This window comes from Phaethon lepturus, unplaced genomic scaffold, assembly GCF_000687285.1.
Source record: "Phaethon lepturus isolate BGI_N335 unplaced genomic scaffold, ASM68728v1 scaffold1374, whole genome shotgun sequence".
NCBI lineage: Eukaryota > Metazoa > Chordata > Aves > Phaethontiformes > Phaethontidae > Phaethon > Phaethon lepturus.
In genome coordinates, this window is record NW_010533727.1 from 14,083 (window position 1) to 39,469 (window position 25,387).

Consider the following 25,387-nt stretch of genomic DNA (forward strand, 5'->3'; position numbering starts at 1 on the left):
TTAATCACTCTTATCTTCTGTTTGGTAGTGTCTGTATTCTGGCTTCAGCTCCCATGTGTTTTTGTGGGTCCCCTTCACGTTGTAGATGCCTATCTCTCTCAAAATTTCTTTCAAGTATATCTGAAAGAAAGCAAAAATTCAAATTACACAGGCAGGCAATTGCCACGGTTCCTACACAACGCCACACAATCATCTGCTCAATCCCATCAACTTGGTTCATAAGAAGGACCTGGCAGACAGGAAGATTGGCTGATCAGCACTGACTTGTGCGATAACGACTCTGTGATAGACTTCAACCCCCCAGGCACTAACAGGGATTACAGCAGCCCGGGTGTAACACCTGGCGCAAGCCCCAGGGGTGCAGCAGGGAGCACCTGAGCCCCCGGGGTGACGGGTCCCAGGCTGGCCTCGCAGTGCCCTGACGGGCCCAGGGGCAAAGAGTTGGGTACTGACGTGATGGATGCTCCATGGACTGCCGAAACGAAGCTCCCAGCGCCGCCGGGAGTGCAATGCCGAGGTTACTGCAGACCTGCAGCAGCAGCACCCACCCATGGGTGAGCTAGCCGAGGTGCTCCCCAGCTCCGCTCTCAAAACAAGGTGCTTGAGGAATCAAAGGGCTGACATATGCCCGACGTGCCCCGGGGGTTAGACGCACAGCTGGTCTAAAAATCTGCGCGGTTTCCTTTCTCACACAGCTGCGGAGGAGGGGGCACGTGGCAGGCTTTCTGCCCTGGGAGCTCGCTGCCGTGCGGGTGGCCGCTGCGTGCGAGGGGCTCCCTGGGGCGGTGGGACACAGCCACGGTGCGGGTCTGTAACATCGCTGTTGTCCCACACATCTTCCTCCTGCTGGAATTTCTCCACCTGAGCTAAAAGCTCTTGGCCTGTCGGCTTCCCTGGGCCAGGATTATCTTGAAACTCCCTGCCTTATTCAGACCCCATCAAAGCCCCGAGCTGTTGTTTTTCATGCTGTTTTACAAAGCTTTAAGCATTTTATTATGGCCTTATTGTTAGAAGAGAGCTGAGTAGGTGCCAGAGATTTTTTCTAATACATTCAAATATTAAAGCTAGGAAGAGAAATAAAAAAAAACACAAGCAAAGCCATGATAACCAGTAGTATAACCTTCAACACAAGACAGCTCACTAATATCACCCTCCTTTACTCTTTACAATATACACCAGTAATTAGTTTCATTTTTTAAAGAGTCATTTGCTTGCTTGTTTGTTTAAATATTAATCAGGACTGACTTGAGTGGATTGCCATGGCAACCACAGACCACAGTTTAAGAATCCCCACATTATATTCATAATTGCTTTAGTTTGAACAATTTAATCGTCTTTGAGTGCATATCTTGAACTGGAGTTACTGCAACCCTTGTATTTTCTGTATCTACAGTTCCACTAAGTGAAAATACCAACATACTCCAACTTATTAAAAAAAGCAAGTATTTGTTGATGACATACATAGGAAAAAAAGAAAGGCCGATTTCCCAATTTCTTCCTTGCACTCTTCCCATTTTTTGCTAAATGGAAAAGTTGGGAAATAAATACAATGTATATTCTCAGTCAGTAAAAAAAGTCTCTTTTAGAGAAACTGATTGTTTCTCTCTCTCCAGGTAGATATCAAAAACTTACACAGCAAAAAAATCTGGATCCCACACTAATGATATTTTGGACTCATGTAGCAAAGTGGTTCTTAAAAATCCTATCTCGAAGCAAGAAGGGCTGTTCAAAAGATCACTTTGTCCAACAAGCAAGAAAGGTAGGTAACAGACTGCATGGACAAACGAATTTCTTGGAGTCTTCTCTTCGAGCAGAGCGGCTGCGCGCAGGAGCCGTGCGTGGGGAGCAGGGGGTTCATTTTGCGCTGCGGAGATGGCTCTTCAGTCTTCCACGATGCAAACCCCAGCAGGTGGCAGCAGGAGATCAATATACGTCTCTCAGCACACCTTTCCACATCTCGTCCATTGCAGAGATGCCGTCGTTATTTGAGTCAGGTACCCAAGACAAATGTACTCGCTACAACAGCAATTAGTGCGCAAACGGTTTTGTACGATGACGCTGCTGTTGCGCAATGTATATTTTAAAAGGTGATGAAAGCAGGTGAAAAAGTGCTTTCTATATGAGCATGTGTAGATGTGTATAGCTGCATATCCAGCGCTTTGCTTGCAATCCTGGCGAGGATGCATGCGTGCGAGGTAGCTTTCAGTAGCATCACTGACAGACACCTCAAAAAATGGCAGAGTGGGTGGAAGAAACACTCAGATTCAAGGTTAAACCCTGCTCTAGACCACACGGACAGATTAACGAGAACCGGGAAAAAGAAAACAACTGCACCTAGTCCCATGAAGTACATCCATATGCGGTTCCTGGGCTGGGAAGCCAGGTCACACAAGGTTACTACTAATTTCAAGTAGTTTTCAGGCCAAATTCCCCAGGCAGTTACACTTCTCTCTGGGCAAAACTTCCAAGACTTTCAATTCAACAGCATAACAAAACGGAACAAAAACAACCCAAGCGGAACCGCGAGATAATGTCTCTGCCACAAGTAAGGGCACTTTAAGCTGGGACTGTGAACTGCAGCAAAGGAGGATTTGATAACATATTTCCATTTGCCATCTCTGCTGCAGGCGGAAACAAGCAGCAGTGGTTTTGGGTAGGGCAGCCGATAGCGTAAACCCGAAAAATCACTCCACGTGGACAGACGACGCTGAACTGTTGGAACTTTTAGAAATTACAAATCAGGGATAATCCTGATGTATTCTGCTGTACTTGAGAGCAAGTGGCTAGACGAGCTGAGTTCAGGGGACGTTACGATTTTTCCTGCAGGATCACTTCTCCTTCCAGAAACCAGGACCCTCCACCTGGGTCTGCACTGTGCCAAGTTAGCGTATACATCTTGAAGCACAGTACCCAGTCTGATACTGTATCATCAAGAGAAACGCCCCACTTCCTCCAGTGATGCCAAATACTGAATTTCAGAGCCTGCTGAGCGCTAATCAGGGACCCACAATTTCTTCTCAGAAAGGGATTTGGTATGTTTATACACATATTACTATAATACAGAAGCCAATCTGTGGGTAACCTGTTCATATATTTAAGGCATCCTCTTCTCTGTTACATGATTTTTTCCATAAGAAGTGACATTTTTTTACAGAATTGTGGGATAAAAAATTTCTGAAAAGCTGAGGAGTTAACTTCCAAGCTCTGAAAACCCTTCCAAAACTTTGAGGGGGAGCCCCGCCACCCCCGCACTTAGGATAACCATTACTTAAAGCTGAAATAAAAGAAAAAACTGCAAACAATCTACCCCATTTTGGAAAAAAATCCAGTTCATATTAGACCACTGGTGCCATACTGGTTCCACTCTTCACAAATATTTGAGTGCTCACATAAAAAGCATATTATGTATTCAGCCGTTAAGTGCAAATCTAGAATTACTGCAGTATTTCCAGGGAGCACTCGGTATTTGCATCTGGGTAGGTGGCAATAGATTTGCCTACTACTGCAAATTGTTATTTTTCATTAAAAAGAAAAAAAAAATGAATCCAAGTTTCCCTGATATAACAGTAGTTTGCATTTAGAGTAGACTTGCTTTGTGATTTCACGATGGCAAAATAAAAATGGCAGCAACTGCCTGATTAAAATGCAACATATTCTGTAGCAAGGGTTTAATTTACTATTTACATTTGCCATTATATGTAAGAAAAATACCCTTATTTATTTGTTACTTCACTAACAAAGATGTTGATTCCCTTAGACAACTGTGTTTTAAATATTATTAGCCAGTGATGTAAGCACGTAGAACTTCATTTTAACAGGAACTGAGGAGACAGCGGCAGCAGTTTTTTTTTCCTCACATCTGAAAATAACCTCAACATTTAGAAACTCAGAGGAGAAATTACATACCCAAACAATCTTAGATGCTGTGACAGAAAATAAAGCAGTGAACACTCAGCAGAGATTAATTAGCAGCCAACCTCTGCACAGCACGGGGAAAGCATGCCTATTCATCTGTTGGCGTTTTACATTTTTTGTTAGGTATAGCTGCTCTGCGAACAATAAAGTCACAGTGGGCATTAGGAATAGATACTTAATTTGCAGACCCCCCACCCCCACCCAAGTTGCACACCAGAGGTTGAAGTCCGCAGCACCAGGGATGCTTGCACACGGAGCGAACACCGGCTGAGCAGCAGGAACTGAGGGATAGTGGTTTTGAATGGAAATGGATGCCGTTAGCAACTGCCTGCAGAACTTTTTAATGGGAACCCAGATGGGAAATTAGGAAAGCTTTAGCTGAGGGGTAGACGAAGGACAGCACTGAAAGGTAGTTTTGAATTTATCACCATACTGGCTACCTAGTGAATGAAGAAAGGCATCAGGAAGAGGATTTTGGTCATTTATTTTCTCAGGATATCTGGGTCTGAGGAAGCTGGAAGGGCACCAACACCTACAGTAAAACCCTGTCTGGGAGTGAACACGAAACCCCTAGCTCTTCCATACAGCTTGAAATTGAGACCGCACAGCCCACTCAGGGGAAGAAGGTTTAATGGTTTGATTAATCTCAGGACCCCTATGGAACTTTTAGCCATTGGTAGAGAGACTCAAATAAGAAACACAGATGCAAAGATATAGCCCAAATAACATGTGATGTCAGGTCAAATTGGTCTACAATTTCCTTTTAACATACCTGTATTACTACAATGGTTGAAAAAAATAAAAAATGCTAGATTAGCTGAGATGAAAGTACGCAGCACACATCTACTATGCTATGGGCAGAATATATTCAGGAGCATATGATGACAGCAGAGATATATAGACAGGCATAGAAATTCTTCATAAGCGTAACAGAAGTATTCATGTAAGGTATATTGCTCTATACTTCTAATTTAATAACTACCCTATATATATAATCCTTAGGGCAGCGACTAAGACAAAAATTGGATTAATCTTGCCCAACTTTTGGTGCTTACTGAAAAAAATTGTGTCAGAAGCACAGCTTTTCCAGGCTCCTTTGAGCTGATGCAGAGAGATGGCTACATTCAAGAGGTAAATCACATCACAGGAGGAAGAAAACTTTTGTTCTCTCATGGCTTTAAGTGGGAGTTGTGGGTGACTATTTCTAGCTGAAGTCATGCTAGATGGGATAAATCTGTACCTACTTACATTCAAAGTGATCGAGATGGTGACTGTCGCACCTATCTCTTAAAAAACAAAAAATCTTTTAACATTTTCTTGCCACTCTCTCCTATTCCTTCCTCCTTCTCTGCTCCCGTGATCCACACACCTTCTCTGCCACACAGATAAGGAGTTGACTCATTAGATAAATGAATGGAATAGAAGACACGAATATATTATCCAACTAGTTTCTTCTAAGGTACTAGAACACCGTGAACATACATGTATTTGAACTGGGTAACATCTTTGTGCAGCTTCTTAACCAAACAGATTCTGCACCCTATACAAATCCTCTGATACAGATCCACTTAATTCTAAATATGAAGTGAGCAAAACTAGTAAGCAGCTCCACTTTTTCCCCTCTTTTACAGAGAAATAATTTTTTCCATAATCCAGCTGCCACTGTTACTTCTTGTGCCCTAGCTCTAAAAACTTCTGAAATTGTTGCTCTGTTTAGACTCAAACATAATTAAGTCCCTCTAAGTTTTCTGAAAACTGTAGCTGGGTTGATGATAGATATCAAAGTCAGCAGTAAAAAACATCATAAGCACCAAAGATACTTCACGTATCTTTGTCTCCCCCACCTCCTGCTTGGTGTGCTCAAGGAAAGCTTGAACAGGGGAGAAAGGGAAAGAACTGGCAAGTTAGGGTTCATAGATGAAGGGGCTGGCAGACACTGCAGGATAACAAAACCATCACGTAAGCACACATCTTCATGATTTTCTTGCTTATGTATCAAAAGTGTTTAAAAAAATAAAAATAAATCCCAAATATCAAACTCTTAAACTCTTAGTATAAAAATAATTCTATTTGTAAAGGAAATCAAGTGATTTTGGCGGTGTTGACATGATGCCTGAGCTCCTAACATAGATAAAGTGTGCATTTAATACTAATTAGATGAAACACAATTTTCTAGACCTGCAGAAAAAGAATAACCCCTGTTTCTATGCCCAGGTAAAGTTCAGAAGCTGAAGGAAGGGCTGACCACTCACACAAGATCTCTACTGCCAATACCAACAGAACTAGGCTGTTACTTCAGTGAGGCCGGGCATAGCATGGGAGACATCAGAGCGTTACAGAATTTGGTTTCTAGTATTAAAGCAAGCCTAAACAACAAAGAGACCATTTAGGTTACTTAAACCACCTCTGTCAAGAAAAAGCCTACTCACTGCAGTGCTTGGTATCCTAACCAGTCCTACAATAGTGAACTTGATAATTTCTGTTTGTTGTAAAATATATTTAGAGAGCTGTTTCAAAGGCATACAGTATATATTAAAATATTTTCTGCATATGGAAAATATACACAATAGTAACTACTGAAAATAGTTATAAGACTACTAGTACGTACCACCGGCTGTTTGGTTATGTCTACCAGGTCTTTAATGTTGTAATACTGATGTTTCTCAAAGGCTGAAAAAAGCATGTCCAACACCTGTTGTTTATCAGCTCGAGCCCGTTTTCCATCTTCTTTCTTCTTCTTCTCATATTCAATCTATCAGATACAAAACATGTTTTAAAGACATTTACATATAATGCTGTGTAATTCTCAGTGCTAAACATAACAACATAAAAAACCCTCTTCTATTTAATAAAACACTGTTCAATGACTCAGTGCTTTTCATCTGGAAAATTTTCTTTTGAGCACTCAAATGTTCTCTTATGAACATAAACTAAGGATTTTGCCCTTAGCACAATAAGCTTTTCAGATATGTATCTCTGTTTTAACCAGTAAAAAAACCCAGAAACAGAGCCTGCATGATGTGCCCAAACCTGGAGAGAGAATTAATATTAGTACAGGAATCCAAACTGAGATGGTATTTTCACTCCACATCTGTTGATATCAGCTTCTGAAGTATAATGACAAATATCAAACAACCTACAAGTTGCCATATTTGGGAAAATCCACAGACCAACATGGCTCCATCACAATCGTAACAACCACCTGCCCAAAGGATGCTCAAATGGCCCTTGGACACTGCCTCATCTGCTCCAGAAACAGCACTCAAGGCAAACACTCTGTCAATATAAGAACGATCTTCACCAAGTGAAGACACGCTTCAAGGACACAGATGGCATCTCTTCAGGAGATACCTGAGTAGCACACAAAGTTATGGTAGTCCAAAAAAACCCCTCCTTGGAACCAACAAAGGTGACCCAGAAGGTAATACAATTCATGTAATCATCAAGCGCTTTCAGACAAACTGTGTGGGTGAATCCAAAGTGGCACAATGTACCACAAGAGAGATGCATGTGATCAATAAAGGACACACGCCTGGCTGCCAGTGGGATAATGGTGTATGGGAGTCATTTTGCCTCTGATGTCTCAAACCTGATCCTCAAAGGGAGGTCCTTCCGAGAAGAAGCCTAGAAGTGAAAATTCACAGTTCTACTGGATACTAAAAATATTATTTTTAAGAAGAGAGATTATTTTTATGGCAAAATTTATTTTTTCCTTTGTTGCCTTGCCAGCTAACTCCCTCCTACTCTCTGAGTGAAAATAGCCTGTCTCTTGGTATCTGTCCCAAAGTTGCTAAAGACTATTACCACCTTTGCTGTTGCTCACAGGTCTCTGGCCAGCCACCTTTCTCTTTCCAATCCTGAAACAGATGTACATCACTGAATTGAACACAGAGCAATTGTTCCCAATCTGTAGCTTGAAGTCCGTTGCTTCTGCTTAAAACCCAAGATGGGCTTGGGCAATCAAATACTTGTCTGCTTTTCCACAGAAAAAAATCTTTCTGTTAGAAAAGATACAATGTCTCCACACAAATCCACACAATTGATTTTTATCCACTAATACACTTTGGTATATTCATTTAACCCTTTAGGCTCTGCATTTTAAAAAAAAAAATCCTCCAAACAGTAATAACTTTGCAATAATAGCAAACTGTGGCGTCAAGTAAAACAGCTTCACAGGACATCATCTTAGTTGCCATGATCTAAAGCAGAACTGCTATGCCACAGAAACGAGAGTAGGAACATAAATCTAGGACACCGGCCTTGTTATTAACCATAGTGTGTCAAAACATTTGCTTCTTCTGAAAGTACAACAGACAATTTATTAGGAACCTCTGTTGACCTTGAAAAGGTTTTAATTGTAAGCTTTGGAAGCCCTGCTGTGGATCCAATTTCTGTTTCTCTACCGATATAGTCTCACAACGCAATATAATGCAAGTAAACTGCACCTAGTTGTAAATGCATGAAGTAGTACTGCAGTGGTGTTGAAATATATATGAACAGGTCTAGTCCATTGACACTCTTCGAAACTACAAACCCAAAATACTAAGCAGCACAGCCAGGGTGCACTCTGCCTCGCAACTCCACCAACAAAGCAGTTGGCTAGTTGTCTACTGGGTACATTCACATAGTCATACAGGTATTGGAGAAGTAGGGAAAATCTCATTCTCCTAAAAGTCTGCTATAACCTGTAGATGTCCTACATGTCCTTGTAGGTGAGCAAGGGTGAAGCACTGAAAGACATGATACAAAGAGTGGGAAGTAGGAGGAGACTGGCCCATTGCTGCATGAAATGTTGGATGAAATAGGAGACGTGTGAGGGTGCTTGTCTCTTCTGCTACCTGCAAGATAAGCAATACACTAAATCGACTGATTGTCAAAAAATTCTTCGCATCTTATCTTCATCTGACCTGATGCTAGTCAGTTGGTGGCATTAAAAATGCTTTCAATTTACACCTGGGTTAAGTCAGAACTTACTATGATATATTATAAGCATTTTCTATTTTTCCTGACAGAGAAACCATCGCTCCAGAGCAATCATCTACTACCACTGTCATGATCTAACTCAGTGCAATGGTGTAGGGACTTGCTGTAAGGACATAGGTGCATCCTGAGGACAGTGAAATATGCAGGGTTTAAGACATGCATTTTAAATTTATTTTAGTATGATAGCTATCACTTTGCTCTTAAAAAATACATGAATATGTCACATCTCAGGCTACAGTCTAAAGTTGATACTTCATGCTAGCATTGAAAAGCACCTGTTATGATCAGAATCCCATTACACTGTATATTTTGGAAGTCATGTTTCCATCTATAAGAACAATTTTCATTTCTATTTTCTAATACTACTTGTATTTAAAAACTGCTTCTTTGCTTTTTAAGCTGGAGAGAATCAAAGGGTAAACCCACTGTCCTGTAAGTAATGAGGCTGACAGTGCTTCAAATAAATGAATGAGTAAGATCATCACAAAGTATGGCAGTATCATCATTTTACATGGAATGAAACCAAGGCAGAGAAATTACCTGGCATGCACAAAGTTGCAGACAGCGCCGTGTTACACTGTGTTTTCAGAAGCGAACAAGTCAACAACAGCAACCCAAACATTATAAAAAATATTCTAATCTAGCTGGGTACAACGAATATTTTTTGGTCTTGTCTGAAAACTGCTCCAGATTTATTCTCTTTGGTATGTCATAGTCAAAGATGGGAATTACTGTCCCGTTGGATATATTGTATGTTTCCTTCCACACAAGAAGGAAAGCAGGAGCTACGACTTCATCGGATCCTCTTCAAAAGTCAAGACACTGACACTATGTTCTCCTGGAAGCAGAGTTTTCCAATTAGCCACTGCAATCAACTGCAGTGGGCTTTCTTGAGCATGAGTTTTCAGCCTTTTTTGACTCAGGGATCCAGAGAATTTTCCAGTTTCTCTGTGCAGTTGCTGATCAGGTCATGGCTGATACTGGTAAACAACACTCTACTGGATTTTCAATAGAGCCCTACTGCATTTGAGACACCGGCTTATGGGAGACTAGGACTGGAGACTTAATAATGTTTTGAATATATGCACATGTTAACATTTTATAAGAGGAGGAGATGGATTATCCAGCCTTAATTTGTTGCCAGAAAAGCATCTGATACTTTAGAGGTCAAGTCCAGAAGACGGTAGGAGAGACGAAGGCATCCCTATTTGCAAAGCTTCACTGAGTTCTGGGTTCCTGAATAAATCTGAGGTCACTTTTCAGTGTAAAGACCTATGGATCTGTTTTTAAGGTTAGCAACTTTTCTCTGACTCAAAAACACCAGTTGAAGGAGGTGGTGTCAAAGTAAAAGACAGTTACAGGCTGCATCACTATGTCTCAGTGGTAGCTATTCTACCTGTTCTTACCAACCCTTCTGTAAGTTTGTACCTCCTCAAACAACAAAACCAAAATGGACAAGAAGAAAAACAAACCAACTGCAACCTCCTCAGGTGGAAGGTCAAGCTGAAGCGATGGAAGAAACCCATCTCCTCTTTTTCTGTTTTTGTTTTATTTTTAAGGAGCAAGAACAAGAGCAAAGCACTGAGGTTATTCCTTCTGTACATGGAAGAGCTACGGGATTAACGGGTATGTAACATGAGTGTAATGGGAAAAGCTATTGGGACTCTCAAGACGATCTCCGAGAACAACAACAAAAAATCCATGGTACTGTTTGTACCTCTTCAAATGACATATAGCGAAAATGTGCTTAGCTAGCAACTAGCTACTAGCTACAACTTTCTCCATGTGGAAAAAAACCTACTAGCTTTAAAATTGATGCTTCCTACACAAAGGAACAAAGTAACAATAAGGAAATTCTCAACATTATCTTCACTGATGGTAGGTCTCTGACAGGACTATTTCATGACTTGGTATAAAATCCTAATTATATGAATAACAGTCTTCTGGAAAACAACATGAAGTAGCCTTTTTAACCAAAGCACATTCTTTTTTTTGCTAGTACATTGTAATGCTCAGCAGTCTTCTTCCTCTATTATTTTAGTGCCTTGGTACACTGTCCTCAGTAGGAGCTTCTATTTTACATTCTCTGGATGAGCTAAAGTAAATCAAGGAGGAGTGTTTGTATTCACTATACAAATGCAATGTGAATATTCTAATATTCTTAATTCATTAATGTATAAAAACAACTCACACAGAAAACTGACTATCAAACCCTCCCTTTGTTGAAAAGTTATTTGCAGCTGGCATACCAGTTGCCCACATTTTAATTAGCAACACTCCCGCATTCCCCTCCAACTTCAGCAACAGCTCCCACTGTTGTCTAAAAACACGGAGTGCATTGTGAAGTGCTATTTAAAAAAAAAAGCATGGTATCTGTTGCTATTTTCTTCTTTTTGTCTTGTGAATACACTGCTTGCAGCAAGTTACAATGCAGCCTTTCATTTTTTTTTCCTTCCTGTTTTCTTTGCAAAGAAGATGTTTTATGCAGTAGGCTTAAAGCACTTTTTGAGAGCCATATTACAGAATGCATGTACATTGTAGACTAATTAGATTTCTTTAAAATTGTGCAGTTTTTAAATTTAAAGAGCATTAAAATGCAATTTGCTTTCAAGGAAGGGCCATTTTAGAACAAGCTGTCGAGTGTAGAAGTTGCGAGTTTATCCCTGCAGGACTTCATACAGAAATCAATTTCTCTGTGTTTACCTTCCCAGTATGCTGCTAAGCTTTCTGAAAAGCTGCCAAAATTGCCTTCTTGAAGGTATTGTTAATACTGAAGCTGATGTATTACAGTGCTTCGGTAGACAGCTAATACAAAGGTGATAAAGAAGTGAGACTAAATCTGAAGTTTCATCTGAAGATGTTGGAAAGAATTCTTAAAGGTTTTCCCATCCCCTGGAGCATGGTACCAACCTCTGTAGTATGGGAGAGTGGGAAAAGGGGAGACCACAAAGAAGCCTCTAAAGGGGTAACCAGAACCACTAGAGAACTTTTTTGCTGTGTTACAAAAAATAATTGCCACAGAAAGATTCCAGCTGCAAGAACATAAGCATTGCAACCTTTTAAAGACATGTATCATCTATAGATATAGAGAAAATGACTCCTTTTCCCAGAGAAGAAAAACTAAGTTATAAACCTGGCATATATCGTAATGGAATTGCAGTTTCTTCTAATAAAAATGTGGGTTTAATAGAATTCCTTGCAAAAAAAAAAAATTTTTTTTCCTGTCCTTGTTTTCAAACAAGCTATTGCTATTTCCCGTCCATGTGTAATTTCTTTCCATCCTCCTTCCTGTTATATGTTCATTTAGGGGTACATGGAGCACCCACGCTTAAGCCCCATTTAATATTCTATTGTATCTTCCTTCAAGAAGTAGTGTAGATGCTCATTCTTTCCTCAGAAACTCCCCTGAAGATGACCAAATGCATCAGCATGTACAGCAGTTTGTATATTTTTTTTCTTCTTTCTTGTGAAAAGTCCGTAAGAAGGCTTCATATGATTACAAGCAATACAGCAAGTTTAAGAAACTGCTGCTTGAAAACACCAGAAAAATTTAACCAAGAGGCTTAAAAAGTCCACAGACATATTCTCCCAGTTGTACATCCTTTCAGCCATCTAACCTGAACCTTCATGAAAGACTTAATGAAAAGAAAAATCTTGTAGAAAGTAGTCGTGCCTGGGCCTTTAGAGTCAAGGCAAGGCCAAGAGTGACTCAAGTATAAGCATGTCCTACATGATTTTTCCCATCAGAACACCTTTAAGGTAGACATGAAAAGTAAACACACTACCAGTGGATTTCTGTTAGCATAGGCAGCTATGTAACTGATAAAAACATTATAACTGGGACCCAAGAGCATCACAGCTTTTAAGAAGCCTGGTTACATCCTGGTTATACCCCCTGAATCTCCCACAAGACTTAAATTTCTGCAATGATATGACGACATCAGTTTGCAACTGGAACAAGGTTCAAAGATTGTCTCCAGGTTGAAGTCATATTGTTGCAATTATGCCAGTGTCAGGGAAATGGCACAGAAGCCCACTAAAGAGAGATGCTGTACATCACAGTAGCATCATAAAACAATATACTCATATAAAACTGCATTTAGATAGCAGGGTATACCCATGTGACTATTTTGGTTAAATGTCATTCCCACAGCTGAAATAGTTATATTGGTATGATCATCTATGTATAGATCAAACTGTGAACAGTAACTACTACAAAACAGTCCCATGAGAGAGCAACGATTATTTTTGGTTCTGTGGAAATAGACTGCCTTTCAGAGTAATGCTTAAATATCATACAGTATATTGTCATTTGTTTTATGTAAATAAAATCTTAATAAAAAGTGTAAAAGTTTAAATGACTAACACAGTGACTCATTTTCAGCATGACTTAACATTTCTCACATTCAACAGTAACAGCGATGATATATGCATACATACAAATTACTCAGAGAGGATCTTTAAGAAAAAGGACATTATAGTTTGTGTGTACATCAACTGGTCTGGAACAGCAGTGTGGGTGTAATATTGACAAAGTTAATGATGCAAATAACACATACTATGAAAGTATGAAACTGTGAAAAATTATCAGCTGTTATTCTTTTCTACTTCTTATCAGTTCCTGCAAAAGACTGGAAACTAATGATTCTTTTCAAGTCTTTTACCCACCTCCATATGATATTTTATTTGGCTCAAAGGACTGCTTCGACATCTCATAGCACAAAGCCAGAACTGCCTTTTACCCCGAAACTTCAAAATTACATTTCAAAAAAAGACTAGAGGAAGAATGTAATAAAGACACTAGAAAAGGCTTAGGTAAAGGCGGTCTGCCCTCCATCAGGTAACATGAGAGAGTTAGAATTGGCAGACCTTAGCCTCAAGGGTGATGTTTGTCTTGAGACGGAAGATCCTCAGAAGACAAAATCAGGGAGAAACCAGATAACATGGAACAGTTCCAAAGAGAGTGGCCAACTGTGAGTGAAAGGGCTGCAGGAGAGCAGCACAGCGATTCCGGAGTCCTGAGCCATGACTCCTCCTGGCTGGAAGAAGAAGGGAAAATACTGAAAGCTACTTACATTATATTGATGATTAGCCACTGGTTTATAGTTCGTGGTCACGGCTTTGTCCAGCTGCTGTGATAGCCTTACAGGTTTAGAAGATTCTTCTATCTGTAATCTGCAAAAGAAAAGAAGAGAATTAATAAAAAGTTCAGACAAGCACACACTCAAAATGAATTCTAAAAATCTGTAAGTATGAACCAGCCCTTATCAAAGGTCAGCTGCAAACAAATCACATGGCAAAACAGATGGACTCTTCTGAATTAAGTTTTTCCTACTCTATTTTTGCTTGAGGACACTGCAGATTATTAGGAGACTATAAGCTACAGAGGATACTGAAACACTGAAAACCAAGCAATTGTAAAGGGAAGATAATAAAAAACATGTCTGAACAACAAATTTTATTCCAAAAGCCTGACACTCAGGTGGAAGAAAAGCCCGTCCTCTTAAAAAAGATCAAACCCAACGCATATGAACCCAGAATCTCCCAGCTTACACAGCTGAGGGCTGAAAAAGCTGTTCATCCACCTCTGCTGACTCCCCAGAGCACAGCAAAGGCCAGACTCCATGACCTTCTCTTAGAAATTTTAATGTAAAAATATAAATTTCTGTGACCTTTCTTTTGGCATTATAGCACAATAACAGAGCACAAATAACTATTTTACGAGCACTTTTAATAACATGAAGACAGAGAAATCTACCCAGGTTCAAACCAATGTACAATCAAGTCTCATACAGTTAATGAACTGTATGAACCTTCGGTCCTCTTTGCGAAAGGCTTTGAGAAGGTCAGAGGTTGAACACATTTTGTCAAGGTCATCTCTATGTAACTTAAATGGTTACATATGATGGTGTAGAAGGAATGCTTCATTTATTTCAGGTTTAACACTCAATAATTACTACTTGAAATGAAGATACACGAAACCAAGCTTTATAAAGGTGCAGGACAACGTCCCTTCAGAGAAACCAGCTTTATAGCACATACAAGTAATACGTTATCATCAGTGAAGTTATTTTGTTTCCAAAGGTGTATCTGGCAGGCAGAAGAGTCAATTTTCACTAAATAAAATATAAGACTTTTAGACCAATAAATGTACAGACACGTTTGCTTCTTTCCAAAGAAAAATTAATATGGTAACACTAATGCAAATAACTACGTGCTTACTAATGTGAAACACCAATGTGATAAAACAGACAGTATTTTAAAAAACACTGTAAGGGTTTGATATCACTGATTTCTTTTTGTAAAAACAATAACACACAACCAAAACCCTAAATTTAAACTCAGCATGCTTCTGATTTGTCACCGGAACAACCTAAACAAATTACATTTGAGGTAAGCATTAAATTAAGAAATAAATTCTCTAGTTTTAGCAACTGGCAATAAAGCAAATCATCTTTCATAGCTAGTATTGCTGGACAGTAGTTACCAGCAGTTTTGTCTCATACATAGATATAAACTTGCTTCCTCTTGAATCTTTGTAGACTTGTCATTTGTTCTATTAGTTTTAATTACCCTTAAGTGACCATTGCCTTGTATTCCACATTTCTAAATCAGGAGAAGGTACATCAATGCCGCCTTCTGTCAAAATGTAGTACCTTTTTTCTTAGGCTTGAAGGAAAATCAATTGGAAGGTAAACAAGCAGTGAACACTCTTTGCCCCTGTTCTGGCAAACAAAGGTAGAAGTTTTTATCACATGAGTTTATCTTTTGGCCTTCAATCTAATTAAATGATATTAAAGATTTTATTGATCTGGTTACCAAAGGTCTTCTAAACTCACGTTTCACAAAAAGGCACAGGCAATATCTTTTCTCCAAATCTTTCTTTTTCTCCACTTCTTCAGCGCTTATTTTTTTTCTTTTTGGTTTCAGTGACTTTTTAAAATTTTTTAGTGGTTTGGCTTTAATTTTTTTTAAAAGGTCTTTTCTACCAGTTCTTCACCATTTGCCCTATTGTTTTGACCTGGAGTGTTTTCCATCCCTCCCCCTCCCCAACTGTAGCCATTTTTCGTATCACTTCTCCCCTCTCACATTTTTCCTTTCTGTAAAGGAGAATTCCTGCTCAACCTTTTTACTGATATTGCTCCTGCTCATGAGACAGGGGCTCCTAGAAATGAACTGGCAATTCTTGTCTCTCCTTTCCCCTCCAAGGCCACTGCATCACCACCTTCACGTGGACCAGATTTAGATATTTGATTTGCAATGTTGTTCCAGAGTCCTCCTCATTACAGCTGCAGCACAGGTAAGTGATAGACAAGGTCCATAATGATATTGAATACATCAAGTGGTCTCATGTTCTTGGGGAGTGCTAGGCTTAGAATGGTGGCATTTCTCCATGATTAAATCCTCCTTGCACCAGGCTTTATATTCATTACTCTTAGCAACGTAAATTTACACTATCCTCCATTTCATCAGGAGAACAGCCAAAGAACATTAGCCCTTCAACGATGAAATGCCAGAACACTGAAAATATGGATTGAACACCTCAGACTGTCCTCAGATACCTCACCTTTAGAATGGTGATGTCAACCCTCCTCCAACTTCTTAATAAATTAGATATTTAAGCATGCAAACATTTGATAGTTCTGTAGCCTGGAGCCTGTCATGAACTTTGGACATCACTCAGTGTTGAAGGTGTCTACCTGTTCTGGCATTTTAAAATTACACTATAGGAAATTCCATCACCCATTCAGTGCAGCTTCTGTAAACAAATCCTTCTTTGCATAAAGAACACCCGCAATTTATCTTTCAGTATTTTTCACTTGCCAGGCAGGATATGCATTTCAGTTTTTTTATTTTAACCTGCTGATTTCCAAACCAGTAGAAAACCAAATTTGTAGGAGAGCTAATGCACTTCTCAGAGGCATCCAAAGGCCACTGATGGCAGCAAAGTTACATTTAACATGTGAAGTTCCCCAGCACACAATCTTGGAAGCAAAGAAAAACTTCTTGCCCGGTTAGGAAACAGGATGAAAGCCTACGAGTAAAAATGGAAATGGAAAATCTAAGTGGGTTTGTGAAATGATGAAAGATTTCAGTAAGATCTACATGAACCAACTAACAAATAAATCAGCTACAAATGTATGAGTGTCTGAAAGAAATTTCAGAGGTATCTGTGTTGTGCTTCAAGATTTCTTGCCAAAGGTTTCCAAATTACGACCCACAGATCTCAGATGGTCTTTAGAAAACTGAAACAGTACAATGTTAACTTTTTTTCTGTTCTTATTTGATAAATTGCTGTAGTGAGAACTAAAAATAGACTACATTCCTGGTATTACTTTTTAATGCAAGCAATTACAGCAGTTGCCACATGCCAATATGGAAATCTAAATGGGAAGCATGGTGACTCAGGAGGCAAACCTTTCTGTTAATATGCATTTATTCTACACATGCATCTTGCTCTTCTCCCTAATGGCTGCCCTTCTAATTTCTTTTTCTGCAGCTTTCAAGATATCCTGGAGAATGACAGAGTCTCATGATGCTTTCCTTCCACCAGGCTTCCATGTGAAGTATGGTCACATAATCCTACGTGGAACAACAGCTGCTGCACATCTGGAGTTAGCCTCCCCAAAATGCACAAATACAGGTAAAGGGCAAGACAAATGTGCTATAAACCCCAAATTAGCAAATGGTTCATGTGTGGATGAAGCACTGAAATTTGCTTAGTGCATTACAAAGGATAAAGACAAATAGCCTGTAATTATTTTGTCCAGATGATTTGTTGGTACAGACACTATTTGCAGGGAAAAAATGGTGTGGGGTTTTTTTGTTTTGTTTTGTGGTTTTTTTTCCCAAAACCATGCCATAATTCTCCTGTATTCAGAAAGTAGTATGTCTGGGTGAATATAATTGATTTTTAAAATTTGTATAGCTGTTGTTCAAAAAAAAGTTGATGAAATATGTATGAAATATGTATTTATACGCTCTAGTAATTATATATACTCAAAAATTTGTAACAGAAGCTATGAATTGCGCATTGTATTAGCATTTAGAGCAATGTTTTAATGTGTTGCAGATATTATCAGTTTTATATGCTCATTTATTAAACAGAATTTAAAAAGCAGTATTGAAACAAAATATTATGAGGCATTTTATACAGGGTTTTCTCAGAGTGGATCTGCTGAATCTTAACTGAAACTGTTGGTAGGAATAAAAAAAGAATCAATAGATATTCTGAGCTCTGGTGACACTGATTTAAAGGAGCAGTGGCTTTTTACCTATTACTCTTCATTATGATTTGCAGGAATGTGACAGTTAAAAGCCTCAGTTATGGCTCAGAACTACACACAGCTCTCCAAGGAGTTAAATATTCCACTTGACTGTTGTTGAAATAGCTATTGCCATAATTCATGATAATATCTGGCCTAAAAATTAAAAAGAGAATGCAGAATTTTTTTCCCAAATCTACCAATAAATTAGTGATGGAGCAGCCACCAGCCTGCACACTGTGGGTTCCTCTTCCACCCCCAAGATCAAGTATAGCTCTTCTGCCTTGAAATACAGCAAGTAACCAGCACGGCACCAAATTCTCCACAGTCATTTCCCAGCAAAATACATTTTATACGGCAACTCTGATTTGTCATTGTGCCTACAGCTGAGTAAGGGGAAAAACATGCAAACAGGCTGGAAATAATTCTATAGGACTTGTCAACATGCAGCAGGCTCATAAAGGGAGACAGATGAAGGCAATATGTACATTCCTAGGAGGAGATGCTCAATGGCTTTTAAATATATGTATCTTCCAGCAATAAAAAAAAAACCCTAAAGACCTTTAGAATAGATTATTTCCTCTGATTAATCTTCTGCCACAAAACAAATGTTTCAAAGATTAGAAGCAGGTATTAGAAACACTGCTAGGGCTTGAATTCTTGACATTTCTAAAAAAATTATTGTACAGACGGGGCTGAGAATTAGCCTTATTTCGCTAAGCATCCCAAACACAACAGAGGTAGGTACGTTCTGCAGAATCACATCCAAAACAAGCTAATAAAATAAATGTAATGGTATAGCTTCACACCGACTTCAATACCTTTTTGTGCTTGGCTGTATTTACACAGGGCACTAGTAAGTAAGGAGCCAACCTTACTGTTGCAAAAAAGGAAAAGTTGGTTTGCTTCTCCCTCTGCCGTGTCACGCGACAGAGATGCACGGGAAAAGAGCAGGCCTGCTGCCCAAAGCTTTGGAGGGGAAGAAACAGAAACTCTCCAGCTCTGCACTGTATCGCAGCTTTTTTTTTTTGACTCCTCCCAGAAGTTCCCAGCCCAGTACCATGGGAGTGAAAGCCAAGGACTGATGCTCTCTTAGTCTCTTACTCACTACTTCTGTACTTGAACCAGGCACAGGCAGCTGCGTTACATGAAGCTTCACCATACCTGATATGGGTAAGAGAGATTTTTTTTCTTTGCTTTCCTATTTTGCTAAGCATCCCAAACACAACAGAGGTAGGTACGTTCTGTAGAATCACATCCAAAACAAGCTAATAAAATAAATGTAACAGTATAGCTTCACACCGACTTCTCTTGTGTTCATTAGTAATAGTAATATAAGATGTGAGCAGATGATGGGCAAGAGATGGAAACTCCTACGAGATGCTGAAAATTAAAGTTTTTGTAATTCTGTGAGAACTAAGGTAACTCAGCACCCTGTGGGGCACATCCTGCTAAAACAACCCCATGGCAGTGCCTAACCACAAACAACATAAGAAATTACCAGGATGACTTCATCAGTAAAAATACATTTTATCTAATAATAATGATGACAACCTGTTGCTACACAACACAAGCTGTCCTATATTCTGAAAGATAAGAACTAGCAACAGGCAAATTCAGCATGTTGTATTTCATAGTAAGAAGTAAAGTCCTACTGTCTCACGTGAAATAGAGGCGGATGACTGCAGCCCGTTGCATGGATGCATCTACTATTCTTCAGACGTTGAGTGTTACTCCAGCACACACACGCAGTCAAAGCAAAGTGAGCCTGTTCCCATTTATAAAGACTAGACAGGCAGACAGAGAAGAGGATAGGCTGAATGGAAATGGCATTAAGAGGTGCATTTGCCAGTGTTAAATAACAAAATGTTCCAAATTATTAAGATAGAATATGATTTATAACTAATTTTAAGTCTTGAAATCCTGGCATTTCAAGAAAAGTGCTGTAATTATTTTACGCTCAGGAAACCTACTAGGTTTTTCTGAAGCTGACATCTTCAACTATGTACGTTGAAGGCTGAGCAATGAATCATATGTATGTAAGACAATTTCACGTCCAATATTGAGTCAGGCACTACAGTCATAACTGAAGACTCCAATTCTACGTATCTTTCTCCAGTACAGAACACGAGATTATATGAATGGCAATTCAACAATAAGTAACAATCTCGTAGGCATTTTATTTTCTGGTTTGATAAAATGGGAATAATTGATTAAAACCACTAAGCTTCCATTTTCACTCTCTGAGTTTAGTACCGCAAATGATTAAAAACCTTTTGGGTTGAAGTTGTGAAGATAAATAATGTAAAGATAAAGTAAGACAGGCTTTAGCATTCTAGGAGTGATATAATTGAGTAACTTCCCCTGTTATTTGATGCTCAACTTTAAACATTTTAAGTGATGCCCTAATGCAATTAGTATGAAGAAAATCATGAAATCTGCTTGACATCATGGATATTTTTAATTAAGCTCACATGTGTCTAATGGATACTTCCTCTGTAAGTGTCCCGATGCTGATGAAGTCAGGCTCTGGTGATGCCTGGTCTACGGACTGGGGACATGGCGGCAGTGTGTTATCCGAGGCTAAGCTTAAAAAAGAATCACAGCTCAGAGATATCTTCTATGCAACGTGACTGTTAAGGGAGGTTATAAGTAGCCCATACATCAGTGTGGCTGACGAAGTTTGTTTCTTGTCTTTGCCTCCATTAGGCTTGTCTGTCCAGGTTTGTGTCTCTGTATGTTTTGTTTGTTGCTCTCCCCCTTTACTCAACACCTCCTTTTGCACCGAAAAGGGTCCTTGACCAGATACCCCTAAGAGTGCAAGTGCCCATTCACCCTTGTAGAGCAAGGCAGCCTTTGCATCCTCCTTGCCCTTCCAGGAGGACTTGGATCAACCCAGCATCACCCTCTTGCTAGGTGAAAAGGCCCTTCCACCGCTGTCACACCTTGGATCGATGGAAAGGCCTTGCACGGTCAATCAGATTCATAGAATCACTTAGGCTGGAAAAGACCTCATAGACTCCAACCGTTAACCTAACACTACCAAGTCCACCACTAAACCATATCCCTAAGCACCTCATTTACACATCTTTTATATACCTCCAGGGATGATGACTCAACCACTTCCCTGGGCAGCCTGTTCCAATGCTTAACAACCCTTTCAGAGAAGAAATTTTTCCTAATATACAATCTAAACCTCCCCTAGAGCAGCTTGAGGCCGTTTCCTCATGTCCTATAACTTACTGCAAAGAAATGAACATTTCCTTATTACAGTTTGTGTACTCTGGAAGAACAGAGAAGCCTGCAGCTCTGCAGTTGTTGCAGATGTCAGGATTTTGCAGTCCTTTCCACTCTACAGTCATCACATTTAATCAATTAGTGCCCAGAAGGGAAACAAACACTCCGTTATTGGCTCCTACCATACTTCCAACATCTTCTTATTAATACACACACCACAAATGTCTCTGTTCTGCACAGTTCAGGCCAACACAAATCCCTACACAAGCAAGATGATCAAGTTCAAGAACAAACAAAAGCAAAACTAGAGGGGACAGTCTTCTCCGAGGACTAAGCCAGGGTGCAAGTGCATCCGTGCGCGCTCCATTACATGCTGTATCTTCATAGGGAGCACCTCATCTTAGAAATTAAGTAGGTAACACTGCAGGACACAGTACATTTCTATAGAATCATAGAACAATTTGGGTTGGAAGGGACTTTTAAAGGTCATCTAGTCCAACTCCCCTGCAATGAGCAGGGACATCTTCAACTAGATCAGGTTGCTCAGAGCTCCGTCCAACCTGACCTTCAATGTTGCCAAGGATGGGGCATCTACCACCTCTCTGAGCAACCTGTGCCAGTGTTTCACCACCCTCATTGTCAAAAATTTTTTCCTTAGATCTAGTCTAAATCTGCCCTCTTTTAGTTTAAAACCATTACCCCTTGTCCTATCGCTACAGGCCCTACTAAAAAGTCTGTCCCCACCTTCCCTATAAGCCCCCTGGAAGTACTGGAAGGCTGCAATAAGGTCTCCCTGGAGCCTTCCCTTCCTCAGGCTGAACAACTCCAACTCTCTCAGCCTGTCCTCACAGGAAGGTATATCATTCCTTTGACTATTTTTATGGCCCTCCTCTGAACCCTGCAAAACCTCCTCCCCTTCTCCTGCAAAACGTCTTTAGTGAGTTACAGCTGCCAGCACTCTGTCTCCAACTGCACGCTCCCATCTCTAAAACTCCACTTCCCAGATACCTTACCACTACCCTGACAGCTCTGCAAACAGCCACGGCATCTGGCTCCATTGGGGATCTTCCAGTTAAAATTTACTGTAAACAATTTAACAGTTTGTGGCAATCTGGGAAACATTTGGATTGCTTCCCTAGAAAACCTAGCTGGCTCAAATCCTCGAGGTTTTTCTCTGCCTCTTCCTTCCTTAGCCTGCAGACCTAAAATGCCAGATAGCGGAATGCCTTTTTGAGGACATCCACCTCCCTTTGCTGAAAATAAACTTGGAAACAACCAGTGACGGACTGCTGCAAAGGGCACTGACACAAAACTGCTGGGAGAAAGCACTGTGAATGCCTACGTGTTAATGCGTTGATGACTATATACTGCCATCCATAGCTTAAAAGGTAACCTTGCACAGTTCAGCTACTGTTAAATAGCTTAACCATATGCTTGCACTAAACTGCTGAATCAGCTCACACTGCTGAATTAACCCATCCAACGCTCTTTCCTCCCAGCAAAGAGAACCAAATTGTTGTTAACTGAGCTCTGAAAAAACGCTTAACCCAAACAAAATCAGCATTAAGTTAATTAACAATTAAAAATTGTTGTTAACTGAGCTCTGAAAAAACACTTAACCCAAACAAAATCAGCATTAAGTTAAAAAGAAAAGCTTTGTAGGCTCAGCAACCCTAGGAACCCTATGCTAAAACAACAGAGCGTTGTTTCCTTGTTCCCTTCACAAGAAGGGAAAGAAACCCATCTTTGTCCTTAGTTCGTGAGAAAAGGCAGTCTTGCTTATCCTCTAACTGGAAAACTTAGCAGTTTCTCCTGCAAGCCACAGAAAAAAAACAAATGTTACACAGCAAACCAAAGAGCAGACTGAAAGATGTATCAGTTAAAGCAGAAAACAGATTTTTTTTTAAAGTTTGATCATCATTCTTTCAGCCAAATGTATTTCCTTTGCCAACTGTACGGCACACTGCTCTGCTCTATTTGTTCAAATAGTTTAATTACATTTTTACCTCCTCCTATTTTGCAAAACAAGTGCCTCCCCAGCTCCCTCTCCTGATATACTACATACCTGCCCACCTCCGCTTAAAAATCGCTGCTACGACATCCCTCAGCTGTTGTTCGAACGGGGACCGTGCTCCTACAAGCAGAACGAGGAGGTACGCGGCGGCGGCAAAGCCAGAGGCAGAAGCCAGCTGTGGGGAGGGAGCCCGGCGAGCAGGAACAGGGGTGGGAGCTGCCGGGCTGCTTTGTAGCTGGAAGGTGACAGCAATGGGCAGAGAAGAGCCGCTGCGGGGCTGCCTGCCGCAGACCTCTGCTCCTGCTCGCCAGGCTGTGTGAAGGATAGCTTTACACCAGCTCTGCATCATTCAGCCCGGCTCGAGGCACCTTCCCTGAGGTCTAGTCTTTGAAACCCTGCTGCAGAGGGCAAACGTGAGTGTTATTTTCTTAAAAAGCCTTACTAGGCTTCTGTGCATCACCTTTGGGGCGTACAGTGCTCATCCCAGTCACAGGTGTATCACCGTTAGCCCCTGATAAGAGCTCTCGCTCAGTATTTTGAAAATACCTTTAGGATCTGGAGGCTCAAGATTCAGCTTTGAGCTCTGCTACAACTTTAAACCAACAAATGTAATTTCAAAATATCTTTCTTTTAAAAACACACCAATGACCACAAGGCATAACAAGGACATGGCTAGGTTTTGAGGCAACTGAGGCCAGAAAGCCTAAGATTTCATTTTGCATTTTAAAAATACAATTTAAAAACTAACTTTGCCTTAGTTTTGGAGGAAAAAACCCAACAAGATAAGCTTGGTAGGTCAGAACGTTATCTTCTGAACGTTCCCTAGAGAGCTTATTTGTTAAAAAAATAAACTTAGCTCCATGCACTTCTGAGCTCTGTTACATTAGTATTCTCCTCTTAATTAGAGATTTTCAGGAGCCTGTTATTTGTGAACACGAAGAAACTCACACAAACTTTGTGAAGCCGTACCTATTCTGTTATTAAATAAAACACCCCAAAGATTTGATTATAGATCTGTCTGGCATGACAAATTCCAAAACCAGTTAATGGCTGAAGCACAAACATTGTCTAGCTTCCCTAATAGGAAGCTGGATAATTGGGTTTGTCCATAAGATCTGTGTGAAAGCAGACTCCATGCATGTGTAATTTGGCTGAGTACGTCCTCCACAGAAAAAAAAGTCTTGAAAGAATCTTCAAGACCATTATATTTTAAAGCCTGCTCTGCATAGCTTTTCTTAATTATACCTATGGCTAGAATTAAAAAAATTAAAGAATATGTACTCAAGAAGAAGTGTTTCACATCAGTTTCACTGGTTTGTCGTAAACCTGCACAGAACTGAATTCAGTAGTCACATCATCCAAACGTGAAATACAATATCCTGCAAAACTATTATTATTGAGAAAAGAGTACAGTTTTCCCAAAACTTCTACAGTTTTTAATTCAATGTGCATATATGTATCACATGGCAGTGTAAAACAGAATATCTTAGTGCATGGGGTCTGGCGGGGATGGGGTTAACTTTGCCTATAGCAGCCCATGCAGTGGCCGGGAGGGCGCTGGTAACCCACCCATGCAGTGCCCGCTCAGCACCAAGGCTGTCTCTCCAACACCCTACCGAAGGGCCAGTAGGCTGGGAGTGGGCAAGAGGCTGGGAGGGGACACAGCCAAGACAACTGACCCCAGTTGACCAAGGGGATACCTCATGCCTTAGGAGTCCCGCTCAGCAATAAAAGCTAAGAGAAAGGAGGAGGAGGGAGGCAGCCGTTATGAAAGCATTTGTCTTCCACTGGGGCCCTGCTTGCCACAAAGTGGCTGGACATTGTCTGCTGGTGATGTAGATGTCGTAGAGATTACGTCTCCTTTGGTTGAGCTTTGCTTCCACACACAACCTTTGCTTTCTTTCATCAAACTGCCTTTATCTTGACCCGTTGTTGCTGTTTAGCCCCAGCCGGCAAGAAAGCACCACGCAGC

General features: G+C 40.3%; 1 protein-coding gene across 1 annotated transcript; it reads right to left on the reverse strand.

The window, feature by feature from the left end:
* Positions 1–23,761, reverse strand: LOC104619397. Its single transcript, XM_010285271.1, has 5 exons — positions 23,467–23,761; positions 20,639–20,747; positions 13,974–14,073; positions 6,524–6,667; positions 1–120 (listed from the first exon to the last, which is right to left on the reverse strand). Exons 1-5 carry the CDS (start codon positions 23,759–23,761, stop codon positions 1–3), a joined length of 768 nt encoding a protein of 255 aa, XP_010283573.1.
* Positions 23,762–25,387: the final 1,626 nt, after the last annotated feature.

Coding starts and splice junctions, on each gene's coding strand:
- LOC104619397 (XM_010285271.1), bottom strand. CDS start 23,761: ATGCAGAGCTGGTGTAAAGCTATCCTTCACACAGCCTGGCGAGCAGGA. Junction 20,748..23,466: donor TTTTAAGCGGAGGTGGGCAG/GTATGTAGTATA, acceptor TTTTAAGCTTAG/CCTCGGATAACACACTGCCG. Junction 14,074..20,638: donor GAAGTATCCATTAGACACAT/GTGAGCTTAATT, acceptor TTTCTTTTGCAG/ATTACAGATAGAAGAATCTT.